Genomic DNA, 18,759 nt, shown 5'->3' on the forward strand with positions numbered 1-18,759 from the left:
ATTGGGGAAAGGTCGGGATTGGGGAAAGGTCAGGATTGGGGAATGGTCGGGATTTGGGGAAAGGTCAGGATGTGGAAAAGGGTCGGGGATTTGGGGAAGGGTCAGAATTTGGTAGGAGGGTCGGGACTGGAAAGGGTCGGGATTTGGGGAGGGTTGGGATGTGAGAAAGGTCGGGATTTAGGAAGGGTCAGGACTGGGGTAGAGTTGGGATGAGGGAAAGGGTCAGGATGTAGGAAGTGTCAGGATGTAGGAAGTGTCAGGATTTAGGAAGGGTCAGGATGTGGGAAGGGTCAGGATGTAGGAAGTGTCAGGATTTAGGAAGTGTCAGGATTTAGGAAGGGTCAGGATGTGGGAAGGGGGTTCTGCCCCAGTCTCTGAGACCCCACCTGGAGCACTGCATGCAGCACTGGGACCTTCAGCACAGAAAGGTGTGGAGCTGCTGGAGTGAGGCTCAGGAGATGCTCCAAGGGCTGGAGCACCTCTCCTATGGAGCCAGGCTGGGAGAGCTGGGGGAGACCAGGATGGAGAAGAGAAGGCTCCAGGGAGACCTCAGAGCCTCTTCCAGTGCCTAAAGGGGCTCCAGGAGAACTGGAGAGGGACTTTGGGCATGGAGTGACAGGACAACGGGGAATGGATTCCCACCAAAAAAGGGCAGGGTTAGATGGAATATTGGGAACAAATTCTTCCTTGTGAGGGTGGGGAGGCCCTGGAACAGGTTGCCCAGAGAAGCTGTGGCTGCCCCATCCCTGGAAGAGTTCCAGGCCACGTTGGATGTGGCTTTGATCATCTTGGTCTAGAGGAAGGTGTCCTTGCCCACGGCAGGGGGTGGAACAAGATGAGCTTTAAGGTTCGTTCCAAGTCTTTCTAGGATTCTATGAAAATTCCAGGAGCGAGCCAAGCAGGGCTCTGCATGCAGCACAGCTCACAGGCTCAGCTGCACAGGCTGGCTTTGGCCAAACAGGTTTTATCAAACCAGCTCCAGAGCTGACCTGGAGACTGCTGAGGCTGCACACAGGCTGGTGCCTGAAAGGAGTGAGGGATGGATCATTATTGCACTGCTGTTCAGGCTGAGATGGTCACTGATGCTCTGCTTCCCTTGGTGAAAATGTCTCCTTTCAGTAAAAGGGTGTTTCCCTGTCCGGGCTGCTCTGGGTGGGAAAGCAATTCTGCCACCCAGACACCCTCTGGGAATGACAGCACCAAAGCAAAGTCAGGAGGCCTCCCAGTCCAGCCCAATTGCCAGCAGCAAAGAAATGATGGGCGAGGTGGAAGTTGTGGGTCAGGTTTCGGGGTGAGTTCAGCTGTCCCTGGAAGCAGGGAACCCTCCCTGGCTTTCTGGGAAAGCCGCTGAGCATGGCAGCCTGGGGGGAATTCAGCCCTGTGTAATTATGGCACAGAGGACACACAATGGATGGGCAGGGCCAGGGCAGGTGGCTCCAGCACGGGGGCAAATTCTGCCCCTCCAAGAAGAGCCAGCACCCACGGGAGAGGCTGTGGGAGCTGCTGGGTGATGTGGGTTTCCCCTGTGGGGTCACTGAGCTGTGCTTACTCTCTGCTCAGTCTGCCACAGATTTTCTCCTCCTCTGTGGCTCTGGCATCCTTCATGCTCCATCCCCCTGCAGTGCCAGCCCTGGGGCTCCACACCTCGACTTCTGACTCAGCCAGGAGGAGGGGAAATGGCAGGGCTGGGGCAGGCGTGGGGGGCTCTGCTGAAGCTGCTGTGGTGAGATGCTGGTGAGCCTTTCAGCCAGCACCTCTGGGCACGGGGGCACTGCCAGCAAACTCACTGACTGATTGATTGGTTTGGTTGGTTGTTTATTCAGCAGCTGGCAATGCCATCCCTGCACCAGGGTGAGTCAGGGCTCAGCATCCCAGCACCCTGCACTTGGCTGAGTGGTTCCTCTCCTCACCAGGGAGCAAAGCCGTGTGGGATGAGTCAGATAGAAAATGAGTTTATTTCCAGGTGCTGCAGGGGAACTAATTTTGATTCAACAACCAGGCAAGAGTGAGGTATCTTGAGTTTTTATTTCGATCCTACTCCACAGGAAACAATATCCACTAGCGTTATCTTCCTTACATTTGCTTGTATTTGACCCAATACTGTGTTAAATATAAAATACTGATTGAACAAGGATGGATGGTGAAAAACATGAGATGCTAAAAAGTTCCCTTCGAGCCCTCCTCCACAAACATCCTGAATGTTACAAGTCATTGAAAATTAGTATAAAATAGGAGGACAATCCTTGCTAACTTGCTCTGTGTCCCCTGTGCTGTGCAAGGGGAGGATTTAGGAGCAAGAGAAGAGGGGGAGCCTCTCAATTCCAGAGGAGCCCACTCTGCAAGTCCGGGCTGAAGGCAGGGTGGTGATGTTCCCGACAGGGAAATCCATTCCTGCCTGGATATCTGTCCTGCCCTGGATGTTCAGCAGGAGACTGAGATGCAGCAGCCTCAGAAAGGTCCTTCTGGCACCTCCCTGGGCCTCAGGAGCCCTTGGGACAGATTTAGGGCCAAAAGACCACAATGGCAAAACAGTTTGTGAGATAAATCCCTTGGGATGAAGCAAAACACGGTGGTGGTCCCTGGGCATCCTCAGCCCCTGCCAGGGGACATTTGCTTGTGGCTGGGACTGCTGTTTGCATGGTCTGAGCCCAGGGTGGTTCCCTGTGGGATTTGGGGACAGAGGGGGAGGAGAGCCAGGCACACACACTAAGCTGAAGTTGTCACTGTGCCCGTGGTGGCTCTGGGAACTGCTCCCCCAGACTCAGTGAAAATTGAAGCAGGTGTTGGTGAAGCTCTGGCTGCCCTCCAAGTGCTTCACGGGGTCCTCACACGAGCCCTGTGAGGTAGGTCAGGGTCTTTGCTTCCCAGATGGGGAAACTGAGGCACAGAGAAGGGTAGTGACTTGCCAGACAGAAAATATGGCATCTCCCATCCTGGGAGCTCTGTATCCTGCTATTCCAGCCCTGGATATGCTCCATCAACTGCTGGTTGCTCACAGCTTGTCCTTCTCCACCTCTCCATCTGCAGCAGGAGGCAGGGCCAGGGCTGGGCAGAGGCAGCAGCAGAGTCTGGGCTCACACAGCTCCTTCACCCCCATCCCTCAGACCACCCCTCACCCCAAACCAGCCCCAGCCCAAAGGCTGCTTTGGGGTGTCCAGATCCCCAGCAGCCCCAGCCAGGCTGGGGTACAGCTCCCAGAGCCTTTTACAGGAACCTTCTGCCTATGGAAGTGAAAACCCACTGGATATTTTTGCCAGCCTGGCAACCACAGCCACCACAACAGGAGGGGTGAGTATCCAGATGCTTCCTCTTTGGTAATTTGCTGCAAAATGGCACAGCCCTGTAGAGCCAGTCCTGGGGTGCCACAGGCTGGGGGGCCCTAAGCTCTGCTCAGCTCTCTGGAATGCTGCTGGAGAAACAGATGTGGGATGGTGGCCACAAATCTCCTTCACTTGCCACATTGTGCCAGAGGCTGTGACTAATCAAAGGCAAAAAAAGATGTGTTGGGCAATTGATTCTTTTGGGGGCTGATGGGGAAGGTGCAGGCACAGCCCAGCATACACCACACCCTCCTGGCTCCTGCAGCTCTGCCAGGGTGTTTGGGGAGCAGGATCAGGTGTGGTTTTCCCAGCAGCTGGACGGATGTTCCATGTCTCCTTAGCCTGAGTTAGCACTGTGTGCCCGTGGTTAGGCATGTAAAAACTGAGCATCACTGGATCTCTCCATCACAGCTCACATCCAGGCTTCGTGTGGATGCTTTCCTGCCCTGCAGCAATCCTGGGAATGCTAGAAATCTTTCCAAAAGTGGAATTAAATCTGATGAGCAATAGGTTCATCAGCAGAATGGGAGCAGAGAAGGCAGGTAGCCCCCATGAGCCCAGCCCGAGGAGTTCACTTCCCTGCCTTGAGGAGAAAGGGAATCCCCTGACGTGGATGGGCTGACCCCAGCCAGGGAGATGCCAGCAGCTGGATCCCAGCTGTGCTCCCTGCTGAAGGCACTGGTGCAGCAGGGCCTGGGAGCAGGGCTGGGCTTCAGGCTGCCACTGGCACCGAGGCTGGAGAGGAAAACCAAGCACTCCAGGGAGAAAATGTCCATAAGGGATCCCAGGGATGTACTGATTTGTGCACTTAATATTGGCTTAGAGAAAGGGTTCCCAGTGCTCAGGGGCTGGGATGCCCTGGAAGAGATTCAAGTTTCAGTCTCTGGTAAGGCTTGTTGAGAATGGACCATCCCCTCAAGGACTTGGGATGGAGCTGTTCATGCTGACAGGGCTTAGGATGATTTAGGAGCCAGTCCAGGTGGTGCAGGGGTGTCACCACTGGGTCTCTCCCCTCATCCTGACTCCTCCAGTCCCCTCAGGGGCACATGCTAAGGACTCCAGTAGCCAAACCCAGGGTGTCATAGCCAGGGGCATGTGGGGCCAAGGTTCCCAATCCCATGGGATGCTCAAGACCAGGTGAATGAACGAAGCTCCCAGCGAGCGGTCACTCCCCTATCACCCACAGCCCAGTCAATCACTATGTTCTGAAACTTTTGCCTAAAAAAATAAACAGTTCCCGAGGTTAAAAAAAACAAAAATATTTAAAATCAACCTCCAGGCTCTCCTGTCTGTGCAGGAAGGGCACCACCAGCTGCTGTCCATGGGGTGAGGGAGCGGTTTGGGGCAGGCTGTGTCCCCAGTGCCCTCTGTGTCCCCAGGTGGCACAAACAATGTCTGTAAGGCTTCTAGCGGGAGGTGTCGGTGTCCAGCGCTCCGGGCCGGTACAGGTACCTCCAGATGGCATAGTAGTGGATGCCAGCTCCGATGGCCACGAAGAGGTGCCAGATGGCGTGGGCAAAGGGGATGCGCCCGTCGCTTTTGAAGAACACCATGCCCAGGCAGTAGAAGAAGCCGCCCAGCACCAGCTCCAGGAGGCCGTCCCTGTTGGGCTGGAGCAGGCAGTGCTCAGTGAGGCCAAGGGGGCTCTGCCCTCTCCCCACCACCCCAGTCAGAACACAAGTGTTGTCCAGCTGCAGCTCTGGGCTTCTCTGCCTTCTGCAAGCAGGACAGCAGGGACCCAGCAGCACCGGGAGAATGACCTTTAATCTTTGCATGGTCTTTGAGGTCCCTTCCAAACCAGACCATTCTATGTTTCTGTGATCCCACAATTTCCAAAAGAGCCCAGGAAGGAGAGATGGGAGAGATGCATGTGGTGCCTGCTGGGTACCCAAAGCACCTGCAAAACCAAGGTGAGCCACATCTATCAGGGATGTCTTTATCCCTCACACAGCCTGGAGACTGTACCAACCCACCAGAGACAAACTGTTCTGGGTTTTCAAACCCCTCCTGGGGTTTGTCCCTCATGCTGAGCCTGAGTGCTTCCCAGTAGGGGCTTACCATGGAGAGGATGACCAAGGCAGGGAAGAAGCCCATGATAACGTAGCACACCAGCTCCACCAGCTTGTACCTGCAGCAGACAGAGACAGCTTGGAGCAGGGACAGAGGGAGGTTGAGTTTTCCATTTGTAATTTCCACAGCAGCACTCCAGAGAAAGGGGTGGCAGTGCCACCACAGCAGGTCCCATGTCCTCATGTGCGGACTGGCTTGGGACCTGGCACTCGGGACTTCTGGGGACTTTGGCTTTTTATTTGGTGCCACCACGTGGAGGAAGCAACTCATGGCAGCAGGTCCCTGCTGCTGTCCCACACACCCCCAGGCTCGGGCACAGGCACTCACCGCTCATGGAAGAAGAACACGTAGACAGTCCCGATGGATGCCATGATCCAGATGATCCAGCGCATGTGGGACGCCCAGGGACCCAGCTCCCTCAGGTTCAGCCTGCAAGACCCAGGGCTGTGGTGAGGCAGGTCTAGGGCAGCACCCTGCACTGGGCTCACCCCCTCTCCCCCATGGCTGTCCCACCAAAGCGTCTTCCCAGCTTCAAGAGGTTGAAATCTACAGGACGTGAAGGTTTTGTGGAAAAGGGTAAGGTATGCCCTTGAGAAGAACCAAAGCTAGAGAGGGAAACTCTATTTATTGGAACCAGGATGATTTTTTCCCCTTCAGTGGGGCCAGGTGAAGGCCCCCAGCAACTCACCAGGGAGCGTAGGAGGCGGCGATGAAGAAGTAGATCACCATCCTGTCAAACATGTGCAGGCAGTGCTCCACAGTCCTGCAGGACGGACAGATGGGTCACAGCACTGGGGGCAGCTGGACCCTCTCCCCCTTCCCAAGCCCTGAGCAATCAGGGATGATACCTGAGATGCCTCTTCTTCCAGGAGATGGTGTGGAAGATGGTGGAGACAATGAAGAGGCTGGACAAGCCAAATCCATAGATCCAGGCTGAGATGGTTTCCCACTGGTCATCAGAGAGGATGTAGAGGATGGAGCTGCCAAGGATGCTGGGCAGGATCCAGAACTGGAAGGGGAAGCAAACCTTCTGTTGACTCTCTGCCACAACAGAGCCTCCACTTTTCCTTCTAGGTGTTTCTTTAGCTTCTGGTCAAAGCTACCACCCATAAGGGGCAGGCAGGGTCCCTCCCTGCGTGGTGCAGCTCCAAAATAGTTTGTCCAGAAGGTAGGGAGGAGGAGGAGGAGGAGGAGGAAGGCACATGGATGATGGCTGTCTCTGAGTCATCTCTCAGGACTCAGAGTGGGAACTGTCAGCTCCCAAAAGAAATCCTGATTGGGGGAGAGGTCCCTCCCACTGCTACACAGGCAGCCCCACGGGCTCCTGTCACAGGTCTTGCTGTGAAACAATCCATTTTCAGGGAGCTTTAAAACACTCCTGCCTCACCAAGCCCACAGCCTGCTTCCCCAGGGACATGGGGCCACAGTGGGTGAGAGCAAGGCAGATGCATATCAGCTTCCCAAGACAGGAGAAGGGAGAACATCCCAATCCCCAGGAGCACAAGGGGCACATCCACCTCATCACAGCCCTCAGACCCTCAGTGACTGCTCCAGGGCTGAACACAGACATTCTCAGGTGTCCCTTGAGGTTCCTCAGTGGATCCCAGAGAGATGAGCACCATCCTCCCTCACCCAGGGACAGGGACAGGACTCACAGCGTGGGTGGCACAGTTGGCTGCATGCTCGTATTCCGTGGGCTGGTACCTGCAGTTGGATGGGACACGGTGATTCATGAACCTGCAGTGAGAAACAGGGAGAAAAACACTCAGGGGACAGAGATGGAGCAAAACCCTCCTGGAGGGGTCTGCACAGGGCCACCCTCAGCCCTACCATGGCTCAGCTTTGCTCTTTGCAGAAGTGACACCAGAGCACAGCGTGTCCACCTGGCTGTCCCCATGTGCCAGACCCCAGGTCCTGCTCAGCCATGGCTCAGGCTGGAGCAGCTCCTGGGAGCTGCTGCTGCTTGGAGAGCAGGATGCAGCTCTGCCAGGTGCTGTGAGCAGAGGCAGGAAGAGCCCCAGCAACAAAGAGGGAACATAGGGTAGTGAGCAGACCTGTGGGACCCCAACCCTTCCAGGGGTGACACCTTTATGTCACAACAGCTCCAAAATAGGGATCCCTGCAATGCCTTTGGTTTCTGGATTTTATGGACCACCTGCACACCCCCAGGATTGCACATCCCAACACAGATTGCTGTGGGGAAAAGCCTGGGAACCTGCATCTTTATTCCTGTTTCTCTTAGTCCTAGGAGACATCAGCTTGCTCTTGGCTCTCACAGGAATGTATTGATTTCCTCTGCTGGACCAACACACAGCGATAAAAAATAGTGTCACCCCATGGCTGGGTATGTAACAACAAATTAAATGTGCATCTGGGATAACAGGTCTGAGCTAAGGCTCGTTCACCACCCTCTTCTGGCAGGAGACAGCAGTGGAGGCTTAGCAAAGGGAATGAGAAACAGGAAAATGGAAATGCAGAGGGTGCCTCCATAGTGCTGAGAATCAGGGCTTTAAGACTTTTCCTGCTGTGGCTCAGGTCAGGATGGCCAGGCACTGGCAGGGCTGCTGGGCAGGACTGGGCTAATTGCTTTGTGACCCTGTTTGCCCCCAGCTCCAGCACCATCTGCAGCGTTTCACAGCTGAGTTGTGCCCAGCAAAGGGGCTCAGGGGCTGGCAAGACCTTGCTGCTGGGCACTGGGTGATGTCTCAGTCTGGGATGCTTGGAAAAGCAGAGGAAAAGTCCCCTCTCCCTGTCCCCAAGACACCCATGCCTGTGTGGACTCCTCTGCCACCTCCTGCCTGCTTGGCCCCACTGCCTCAGCCACTGAGCCAGGATGGGTTAAATAGCTCAGATGACAAGGATTTGGTGTGGGGGGATTTGAGCAGCCACAGCAGGGTGAGGGGCACCCCAGCAGGTGACAGTGACAGCCCACAGAGGGGCCCTGTCCCCAGCCCCTGCCCTGCCATGCCTCCTGCCAGACCCTGGCACCGTGGGAAGAGATTCATGGTCCTCATCACCAAAAAATGTCTGGAATTAAGAGGGGGAATGGAGCAGCCAAGCTCCCACTGCTCTGCTCACCAAGGGTAAATTGGGGCTCAGCAGGGCTGGGAAGAAGCTGGGCATCCCTGGGGACATGACTGTGCCCAGATGGTGTCACCTCCACCCCAGGGACACCAGGGATGCCCTCCCCACCTCACCACTGCTGCCACAAGTCCTGGCAGGGCTGCCTGAGCTGGAGCCACGTTCCCTGGCAGGAGGACTTCACTGTCCCCAGCGTTGCCAGGAGACTGTCCCCAGCTCCCCTTCACTGTCTGCTTCCCTTTATTTTCCCTTTTAATAATAAGAAGGAGGGGGGGAAGAAGGGGAGGCCAGACGTCCACATGACGTCACAGTTGCTGAGGAAACACATCCAAGGCCTTTTCCTTGAATTTATTGATTTTAACAAAGCCTGCTCCATCTTCCCTCTGCTGTTTACAGCAGCAGCACAGAATCAATTCCACAGTCCCCCTCCCCAGGGCTGGGGAGCACCCAGCCCCTTTGAGAAGGTGTCCCTGGGGTGCAAATACCCTCCCCAGCTCTGGTACAGGGTAGAGAAGCTGGGAAGGACCCTCAAGCCATCCCCATGTAATGAGGTTGAAGAGCATTTGTGCTCCTGAAGCCCACAGCTGTGCTGGTGTGGGACACCACAAACCTGCTTTTCCCAGAGCCTTGAGAAAGAACCTTTTTTTTTCCACCCAGGGAGAGGCTGCTTTTATTTTCCTGCCTTGCTTTCTAGTAAGCATCATCCTGTGGACGGTAGGAAATTGGAGCATCGCAGATGTGGGACCTGGCTGCACAGTGCTGGGTCAGCCTGAGCCCCACTTTTGGGATGTGCATTGTGTTTGGGGCTAATTTGGCACATTTCTGTGGTCCTCAGCTGGTGTTTGCACATCTCCTGTCAAGGCAGGAAAAGTCCCTGGCTGTACCTTATTTCCCAGGGGTGCAGGGGCCATTTCCTCCCCTACTCTCTGGGATTTTATGGACCAGCTCATGTTATCTGTGCCCTCTGGCATGGATGTAGGGCAGGGCACAGGGAGCCCTGCAGCATTCCCAGCCTGCAGATAGCTGCCATGCCAGCCTCAAAGCACAGCTCCAGCCTGGACAGACAGATGGATGCATTTGCAAAGAGCACTTGTGATCCTTGGCTCCAGGAAGCCACAAACAGGTGTTTACACACCTCTGAGTGCTCCAGTGCAGCTCAGCAGGTGCTTCAGGATGGCAAAGTCCAAAAGAACAGAGAAGGGCAAAGACTCCTGCTCAGCAGGAACAGGAGCATGTTCCATTCCAGGGATGGTGTGTGGGAAGCAGGGAGCCAAAGGGTTCCCGGGCACCTTCTCCTGGTGCTGCTCCTGGCAGAGTCCCTACAACTGGTTCCATGAAGAGGGGAGGCTGCTGAGGGTCTGACCAGGGGTTATTCACAGCAGCCCCAGGGTTTTTGCCTTGTGCCTGCTTTCCTCTGGCCTCTTTCCCAGGGAGGGAGCCTGAAAAGGGCCAGTACAGCAAGCTCTGGCCAGCGAAACAAAGAGCCCTTGTCCCTGGGCGCCGGGGCAAAGTGCAGGGCTGGCTTCCCAGGCCTGTTCCTTTCTGCTGCTCTTTCTCCCACTCTTTTGGGTTGGGGTTTTTTTTTAATATAGCTTTAGGGGTTTTTACTGAGTTTTTAAAAGACTTTTATCCAAGGACAAAATCCCAACCTCAAAAATCATGCAGATCTGCCTGGCTCTTATTTGCCAGGGTGGGAAGAAGGTAAGAAAGGGATATAGTAAAATTATTCCTCTGGAGGGCTCATGTGGGACCATCTGAGCTCTCCTGAGGGCACCAAGAGAACCTGAATCAGTCACTCCATGGTCACCAGACACTCACACAAACAGAGCCATGGAACACTTGCAGGAAAGCTGCACACATGAGGGGAACAGCCCCAAAAGAGACCCAAACCAGGCTGCAATTTGGGACAGGTGGGGTTTAGCCCTGCCTTTGACACAACTCCCTGTTTGGCCTCTGCCACACCTCTTCATGTCCCTCTCACTCCCCTTTCCCCTCTCTCCAAGTGAGGATAATAATTTTGACATCCTTTAATGTGGGTGGATAATGTGAGGAGGGTGTAAAATCACCACTAAGATGTGGATGGGGAGGTGTGAGCTGGGCTTCTGCCCTTGAAAGAGTTGGTCCAACACCTGCCCTCCCCAGCCCTGCCATAAATCAGGCTGTGCATTTGTCTGTGTGTCTGCACTGTGGGCTGGGTGCCACGGGGACAAAGGAGCAGTCAGCAGTGCAAGGTCATCCCAGGTGATACAAATCTCCCCAGAGCAGATCACCTCTACAGGTTTCACCTACAAATGGCTTATAAAAGGGCTGGGCTTTGGCCTAAAGCCTGTGGAGATGGATTGGCTGTGCATCCACCCTCCTGCCCAAGGAGCTGGGGCTTTTCCAAGCTGTGTTCTTGGGATCTGGCTGCAAAGGGAGATGATTTCTCCTTCCTCTTGTGACTGGGTGTCACAGCTGCTTTTAAAGTAGCAGAGGAAGATCCTGGTGGTGCTCAGAGATAAAGGCTTGAGGGAGAATTAGCTGGATGTTGATCAGCAGTGGTGGTAAGTCCTGCTGGGGTTGTCCCTTGGTAGAACAAGTGTTGTGATGCCTGAGGTGTCAGCGATGGAGCAGATGTGTCCCTGTAGGGCAGGCTGGCCTCTGACTCTCCAGTGCATGTCCTGGGTTTGCTCTCAGAGCCCTGAGGCTGCACACCCAGCACAGATGTCAGGGCTTGGTCCTGGGGCTCACGTGGGAGCTGCTGTGGTGGCATCCCCGTAAGCTGGGGCTTGGCAAGTGCTCTGCCTCTGATCCGGAATCTGGTAAAGCTCCAGCTGCATCCCTGGTAAGAGGCTTCAATCCCTTGAGCTCCTCTGTGGTTTGTAATTAGCTCAGTCCTGGGGAGTTGTGTGTGCTGGCGTGGAGCCTGGCTGCTGTTTATGTACAGCACACACTTACAATCCCTGGGCTCAGAAGGCTCAGGACCACGAGGAAACACCCATGGACCACCTTGAGCCCTGGAGATCCCCCAGACTTTACTTTATCCAGCCCAGGAGCAGGAAAAATCCTGCTTTTCCTTCCTACCCCTTGACATGGGAATATTTGCCCCTGGGGAGCAGAAACGCCAAGGCTGATGCTGCCCGGCAGTGCCATCTGCAGAGCCACCCACACGGGCATGTGTGGCTGCCTGGCACCTGCTGGGAGCTGAACCCTCCCTTCCATGCCCATTGCTCAGTGCCTGCACGCTCCCACACACACATATGGTGCTCCTGCTTTGCAGAGCTCAGCTCTGCCTGCTGGAAGCTTGGGGGTCAGCTCCTGGGCCAGGGGAGATGGGCAGGCCCATCCAGGGGCTCCTCCTGTGGGTTGGGATCAGCTCCTGGGCCAGGGGAGATGGGGCAGGCCCATCCATGGGCTCCTCTTGTGCCTCATCCTGGGGGAGAGGGGCAGGAGGGCTGATGGACACAACTCAATGTTTTCTTTTGTCACGTTTCCTAGCGAGGAGCTGGCAGCTTGTGTAGGGAGCAGGAAATGGGAGGTTTTTATCTAAGCCAGCATTTCTCTGTCTTTCTCATGGGTAAATTAGTGGATCACCAGATTTCTGGAGTAACCCACCCAGATTTCCCTGGTGCAAGTCTTGCTTCCCCAAAGTGAGTCAAAACAGGCAACAGATCAGATCATCATCCATCACCTCATTCCTCCCATCCCAGTGTTGCTCATCCCCAGCACTCTGACGTGTGCAAGCACCCTGGGCTGGCTGCAGAGCATCCCCTGGCACTCCACAACCTGCATGCCCTGAGAATCGATGAGAAGTGCTGCTGCTGACTTAGAGATGCTCCCTGTGCTCAGCCAGCTCCGTGCTGCACCTGGCTCTGAGCCACAGGCACAGATGTCCCCTGAGAAGGGACAGAGGAGGCAACCCCTGACACATCCTGCTGCCTCAGAGGGTGCAGGAGGGAATGCTGCTCTTCCCCTGGACATACCAAGGGCATACACAATCCCTTTCTTGCTCCTCATCCTAGCAGGGACAGCACAGGAGGCTCCAAGGCAGGCTGGGTGCAGGCATTGACCATTTCTGCACCCACAAGAGCCCCTGTACACCCAGCAGGGCTTGGTTGGTGGTGGTGGAAACTCAGCAGTAATTCCCAACAGGGTGCTAACTGTCCATATCCCCTGTGGGCAGGGATATTTATTTTTCTCCCCACCCTCTACGTAGATGGTATCTCTAACTCTTCCAAGGCAATTCATGACCCTGCAACCACAGCAGAGCTGTTTGTTTATTCACAACAGATGGGATTGGTGAGTGTTTCCCAAATTACTTTCTGAGCTGGGACTTTTTGTTTCATTTGATACTCATGAGACGTCCAACAACAGCTGATTAGTCACAAAATGACTCTGATGTCCCAGGTGTTTTGTAAATGTTGGAAGGAGTGTTTCCAGAACTGCAAATCCTCTATTATTCATTAATTTCTTGTTTGGAAAGTCATTGTGCATGTTCCTTGCTGCCTTGCCTTGAGCAAGGAGTTAGTGGGATAAATCCTGCAACAGCCAAGGTGGGCAGGAGTGAGCGTGACCACTGCATCCTGTGCCTGCTGGCAGAAGATTTGGATGGTTTGAGGGCTGGAGCTTTCCCAGCCTCTAACCCTGGCTGTGACTGAAATACATGGGCAGGTGACCATGTCCCAGCTTCATAAAATCTCCCCAGAGCGTGGCCTGAGAGGCACAGCCAGGCTCTCATTTGGGATTCCCAGATGCTGCTCAAGCACAAATCATATCTGTAAATTATTCAGCAAATGCCTCTGGACAGCAAAGGCACAGGAGGAAAATCATGTATTTCACCAGCCAAGCAGGCAGATAGTAAGATTTCCATTAATATTACTTACAACAGAGAGCAGGGCTGTGTCTAATTCTGCTGTGCCAGCCAGTGCTGCTCAGCACAGAGAGGAGGCAACTCCTTGCCCTGACCTGATGATCTCTTCCTGCATAAAATCCTTTCCTCAGCAGCAGCAAACCTGGGCTTTAAAGTCGATCAGGAGCACAGAGTTGACTCCAAATTCTGCTGAAGGTCAGCACTGCTTGGCTCAGCTCAGAGGTATCTGACTCATCCACCAGGAATATGATACCTGTGGTATCGTGTTATCATGAGAGGCTGCAGTGTTATCACAGAGAGCCTATCAGGCTCTGGACTCCCACTGCATGAAGATGTTGAGTTTGTCACACCTGGAGAGAGCTGCTCTGTGTGTTTGGTTGTGTCTCCTCTGCCTTTCTCAGACCCAGCCCTGAGCATCCATCCCCTGGCAGCAGCATCTCTGGGGACTCAACAAAACTCCTCGTGCAGCTGCAGCCAGGCACCCCTCAGGAGTGAAGGACTGGAATAAGTTGTGCTCTTTTCCCTTCCTTTTTTTGGCACTTGTACTTGCTGGCATGGCTTTGTCTCGCTGTGGAGCTGGGGGTGTGGGAAGGGAGGAGGAGGGGAGGAGAGCCTGGGACCAGTCCTGGCAGAGCCCCATTTCTCACAGTCACTGACCTGCCCTGCTGGGCACTGGCTTGAATTTCCCATGGCTTGTGTTGGCTGCTACCTCGTGAAGCTGGACACAGCAAACTGTGCCAAAGAATCACATCAGGCTGACATCCAACACCAGCTGAAGGAGGGGAAAGATCATGTGTTATCCTGGGCAGCCAAGAGACCATCCTTCCCCCAAAAGCACAAGGCATGGGGCTTGGTTTGCCCACTCATGCACTTCTTCAATGTGGTGGTCCCCATCTGAGCCTGTCCTGCTGGGTGCCCCAACCCTCACAGAGGATGGAATGGGGCAGTTTGAGTGGATATCCCATAAAAATGCTGCTCTGAGAGCTTGTTGCCTTCCAAATACCCGGCTCTAATTTTGCATCCTGAGCTACATGAGGTAACTCCTACTGGTGCCATTTTAAGAGGGTATCTGAGGGTATCTATTTTGGGGGCCTCTCCATCTCTTGGAGCAGTGCCTTTTGCATCAGGGGGTCTGTCTGCTCAGCTGGGGACACACTGGTAGGTCTTGATGGGGCTGGTGCTTGCAAAGTGAGCAGCCCCTGCCTCTTGAGGAGCTTCAGGCTGCAGAATCAACACTGAAAGCATTTCCCTCCTCACTGCTTCATCCCACATGGGCTGTGGGGGAAGCAGAGCTCTTGGAAAGCATCTTGGAGTGTGTGGGAGCAGGCTCATGTTTTCATGGCAAAGCAATGGGGAACGGGTCTTCCCAATGGGGTTGCTCTGTCCAGGCTGTCAGCCTGGCATTGGTTTCCTTGTGTTTGGAGTCTGAGCACCTCAACATTTCCTATTCCTCTTATACCTGCTAGTTCTGCTTTTCCTGTCTTGGCTACAGATGCTGGAATAGCTGATGAATGTCTCCTTGCTCAATAATTACAGGTGCAGGGAGAAACAAGGAAGGTGTTCCCAGCTGCCTTTTCTCAAATTCATTGGGTTTGAGCAAGCGTGGAGTTCAGACCTTCATGCCCTCATGCTGGTGAGGAGGTGGCAATGCAGGCACAGGGAGGTGAGGACAAGCCAGGACCTTGCACCTGCAGAGACCCCACAGAGACCCCTGCTCCTGGGCTGAGATATTAATGTGGATTTTCCCATCTGCTCCTCTATGTGTTGCTCCATGCAGGGCAAGCCAAGCAAACAGAGTAAGATTGAGAGCCTTTTACATGAGCAAATCCAAGGAGCTGCTATGAGTTTGTGAGGGTGATTCAGTGCCCTGCAGATCCCAGCAAAGCCCTCTCCACTGCTGCTCCAGAGATACAGCAGCTCCCTGATTAATCATGTTTCCTTCCAATTACAGCTCTGGATGGCCAAAGTCTGGAAGCATTCATTGTCCCCACAGGGAGATACTCAGCCCCATGGCAGCTATGAGGGCAGGAGGCACCAGACCCTGTTTGAGTTAAAACTGGGCCAAAATGGGGTCAAAGCTGTGGTGAGGTGCAAGGAGGGTTTGGTTACCAGCTCATGTAACCTGACCAGTGAACCCAGTGATAAAGATGCAGCTTGGTCTGGTCTGCTGGTCTGGGAGGGACCCAGCACTGTTTTGGTGAGCTGGAAGAGTGGAGAGGGAGCAGAGGAATAACCCTCCAGTGGTTGGATAAAGCAGGAGGAATCACATCTGCTCACACTTCGTGCTGTGCTGGTGTTGTGGTTAAACGGGCAGGAGATGGATATTGCTTGTCAGGGTGCAGGTTGTGAGCGACAGGGAAAGCCTTGCAGCAACTGCGCTTTGAAACTCCATTTCCCCACGGTGTCAGTGATGGAAGAGCCTCCTGGGCCCCACAGCAGAGCAGGAACCACCGAGTTTCTCATTTATAACCACAGTGTGCTCAAATGGCACTGCCCTGCACCCTGCTCCCCCCACGGTGACAGCCCTTCCCTGCAAGGAGGCGTTTGGAGACAGCCTAGTGCCCTCCAGCCCTGAGTTTTCTCCTGGCAGTTCACAGAATGTTCCCACATTGATCACTGCTTTTCATCTCTTTGTTCTCACACAACAGGTCTTTCATCACCACACTGTGTTTTATTTATTCCTTTTGGTGGGTGTATCAATGGCCAAGTTCCTCCTTTCTTGGTCCTCGCTCAAAGTTAGATAAAATGACATGAAAAATGTAAGCCTGTTCCAGGCTTTTCCACCACAAGGAAAACTTTGATATTTTTTGTTTCTTCAAGGGACACCATAACCAAGGCCACATTCTTTGAAAAGATGTTGCAAGATGGAATCATAAAATTGTTAAGGTTGGACAAGACCTCTAAGATGGAGTCTGACCATTAGGCCAGCACTGCCATTTTCACCCTAAACCATGTCCCCAGGTGCCACATCCACATGTGTTTTTGATGCAGCCACTTCCCTAAGCAGCCTGTTTTAATCTTTCCTAATATCCATTCTAAATTTCCCCTGGTGCAGTTCCAGCCCATTTTGTCTTATCCTGTCCCTTATTCCCTGGGAGCAGAGCCTGACCTGGCTGCACCCTCCTGTCAGGGAGTTGTGGTCAGTGAGAAATTCTCCCCAAGCCTCCTTTTCTCCAGGTTGAGCCCCACCACAGCTCCCTCAGCTGCTCCTTATCAGACTTGTGCTCCCTTATCCTTCTCTGGACCTGCTCCAGCACCCCAACATCCTTCCTGTAGTGAAAACTGAACACAGGATTGGAGATGCTGCCTTGAAGGACACGTGCCACCATGAGTCCCCTGGCTTGTGCTCACCCCAATTCCCACCTCAGAGCCCAGCTGAAATAGCATCCCTGGCACAGGGGAAGAAGCAGCTTTAGGGTTTCTTTTAGGATCTTCCCCAGCAGAGCATTTCCATGGAGAGCAGAGCTGGTGTGCAGGGAGTGTGGGGAGGACGGGGATTATCCCACTGTTATTTTTGAGCACTGGGCTAAGAGGATCTCGGCGATGATACAGGAAGCCCTGGGTTAGCATCACGTGCTGGTGGCTTTCTTGGGGTGGAAGCCAAGGGAGCACCCTTATCCTCCTGCTGCTCCCCAGCCAGCCTTGGCACACAGTGAGGGCTGGAGGATTCCCTGTGGATCTGGCCCTTCCGTGCCCCACAGCCCCTGCCCTGCACGTGGGCACCATCCCTGCAAGGCTCTCGGTGATGCCTCACCCCATTGAACAAGGTGTCTCCAGAAAGGACCACAACAAGGCTGGAGCAGGCTGATTCGGGATAAATCGAGCAACAGGTTGGCAAATGGGTTCTGTTGGGGGAGACTGATGTCAGTGGAGCAGCTTCTGATCTGCTGCCCAGTTCCCAAAGAGCCTCTGCACCCCTGCCATGGGGTAAAGGGATGGTTTGCCTCCTGCTCTGGGGGGTACAGAGCTTTGCTCAGCTCCATTTCTCCCAGCTCTGTCCTCTGCATGCCAGTTGAGGGGGACTGGGAGGAGGGGTAAAGTCTTGAATTCTCCATTTTCACAAGGTTTTGTACCAGGCACACTGTGCAGATCTGCTGGGTGCCTCCTGCCTCTCCCCCAGGCAAAGGTTATCAGGAGGCAGCTACAGCATCAAAACGGTTTTTGAGCAAGTGGCCACGTTTCAGGCAGGTTTTGGAGACACAAGCATGGATTTTCCCCATGGGACACCCGGAAGGAAAGGAGCTGATGGCTGGAGGGGGTTGGAGGATGGTCTTCTGTCCTTACCCAGCCCAGACAAACATCCCTCAGGGATCATCCCGCCTGGAGCAGGTGAGAAGCACCATCACCACTTCTTTTGTACAAGTTTTTCTCTGGTATCTGCCCCTAACAGGATCACCGGGGAGTCTGGAAGTGGCAGCACAGAGCTCAGTGCCTCCAGGAGCTGTGCCAGCCCGTGGGGAGGAAAACACCCTCACCACAGCCCCAGGGAGCTGGGAGCAAAGCTGAGCCCCCCCAGCAGCCCCCTGGTCCCCATCTGTGCAGCACCCGGTGCCATCTGACTCATCCCGGGGAGCAGAGGGCTGGCGTTGTCCCCGTGTCACCTGCCAGCTCCTTTCTAAAGGCCACATCTGATCCCGCAGCCTGCGCGTGTGGCCGAGTGCCCCCTGACCTGTGCTCAGCAATCCTCAGGTTTCCCCTGCACAGGTAACAGCGTGAGCTTTCCTGCTACACCTCAGCTTTCAAAACAAGTCCCGGCTGCTGCTGGTAACCCTCCCTGGAGGTTCCATGGAAGGAGAGAAGGATCCACCGCCCGTGCATCCCGTGGGAGCCCTGTTGAGCCTGCGGGTCCAGGCTGGGAGAGCCGCCCCGAGGGGGTTTCACCCGGGAGCAGCGGGACCCTGGACCACGCTGGTCCCTCCTTGGGGGGTTCGGAGCCAGCGCTAGGGTCTGTTCCCTCGGCAAGGCAGGATCCTGCTCCGCCGGCAGCAGGATGAGAGCCGCGGTGAAGTTAGACCCAGCGAAAGGCGGCGAAGGCTCCCCAAGGATGCTGAGAATCCTTCAGGGATGCAGAAAAGCAGGTAGCCGAAAGCCCAGCCCGCACTTGCCCTGTGCTTTGAGGCACCGGGCAGCTCTCGAAGATCCTTTCGGGCTCCATCCCAGCGGAGCCGAGCCCGGGGAGGGGTTGGGGCTGTCCGGGGGCTCCGCGAGCACCGGGGGTCGGGGATCGCCGCAGCGAGGGATTTACCTGGCGTAGCGCGTCTTCTGGAAATCCAGGAGCCGGGACACGAACATCGCGGCGGTGCCATGGGGGTCCCGGGGGGCGGCGGCTGCTCAGCCCCGGCCCGGGGGGAAAGTGCTGCCCGGGGGAGCGGCACCAACTCGGCGAGCTCCGGGCGGGCGAGCAGCAGAAGGGGCGGCCGGTCCAGCCCAGCCCAGCCC

General features: G+C 55.0%; 1 protein-coding gene across 1 annotated transcript; it reads right to left on the bottom strand.

The window, feature by feature from the left end:
• Positions 1 to 2,006: 2,006 nt before the first annotated feature.
• Positions 2,007 to 18,759, bottom strand: MMD2 (monocyte to macrophage differentiation associated 2). The gene is made up of 7 exons (XM_033074308.2): positions 18,566 to 18,759; positions 7,046 to 7,127; positions 6,239 to 6,399; positions 6,079 to 6,153; positions 5,718 to 5,819; positions 5,379 to 5,448; positions 2,007 to 4,930 (listed from the first exon to the last, which is right to left on the bottom strand). Exons 1-7 carry the CDS (start codon positions 18,610 to 18,612, stop codon positions 4,727 to 4,729), a joined length of 741 nt encoding a protein of 246 aa, XP_032930199.1. The 5' UTR covers positions 18,613 to 18,759; the 3' UTR covers positions 2,007 to 4,726.

Source organism: Catharus ustulatus, chromosome 16 (genome assembly GCF_009819885.2).
Source record: "Catharus ustulatus isolate bCatUst1 chromosome 16, bCatUst1.pri.v2, whole genome shotgun sequence".
Lineage (NCBI taxonomy): Eukaryota > Metazoa > Chordata > Aves > Passeriformes > Turdidae > Catharus > Catharus ustulatus.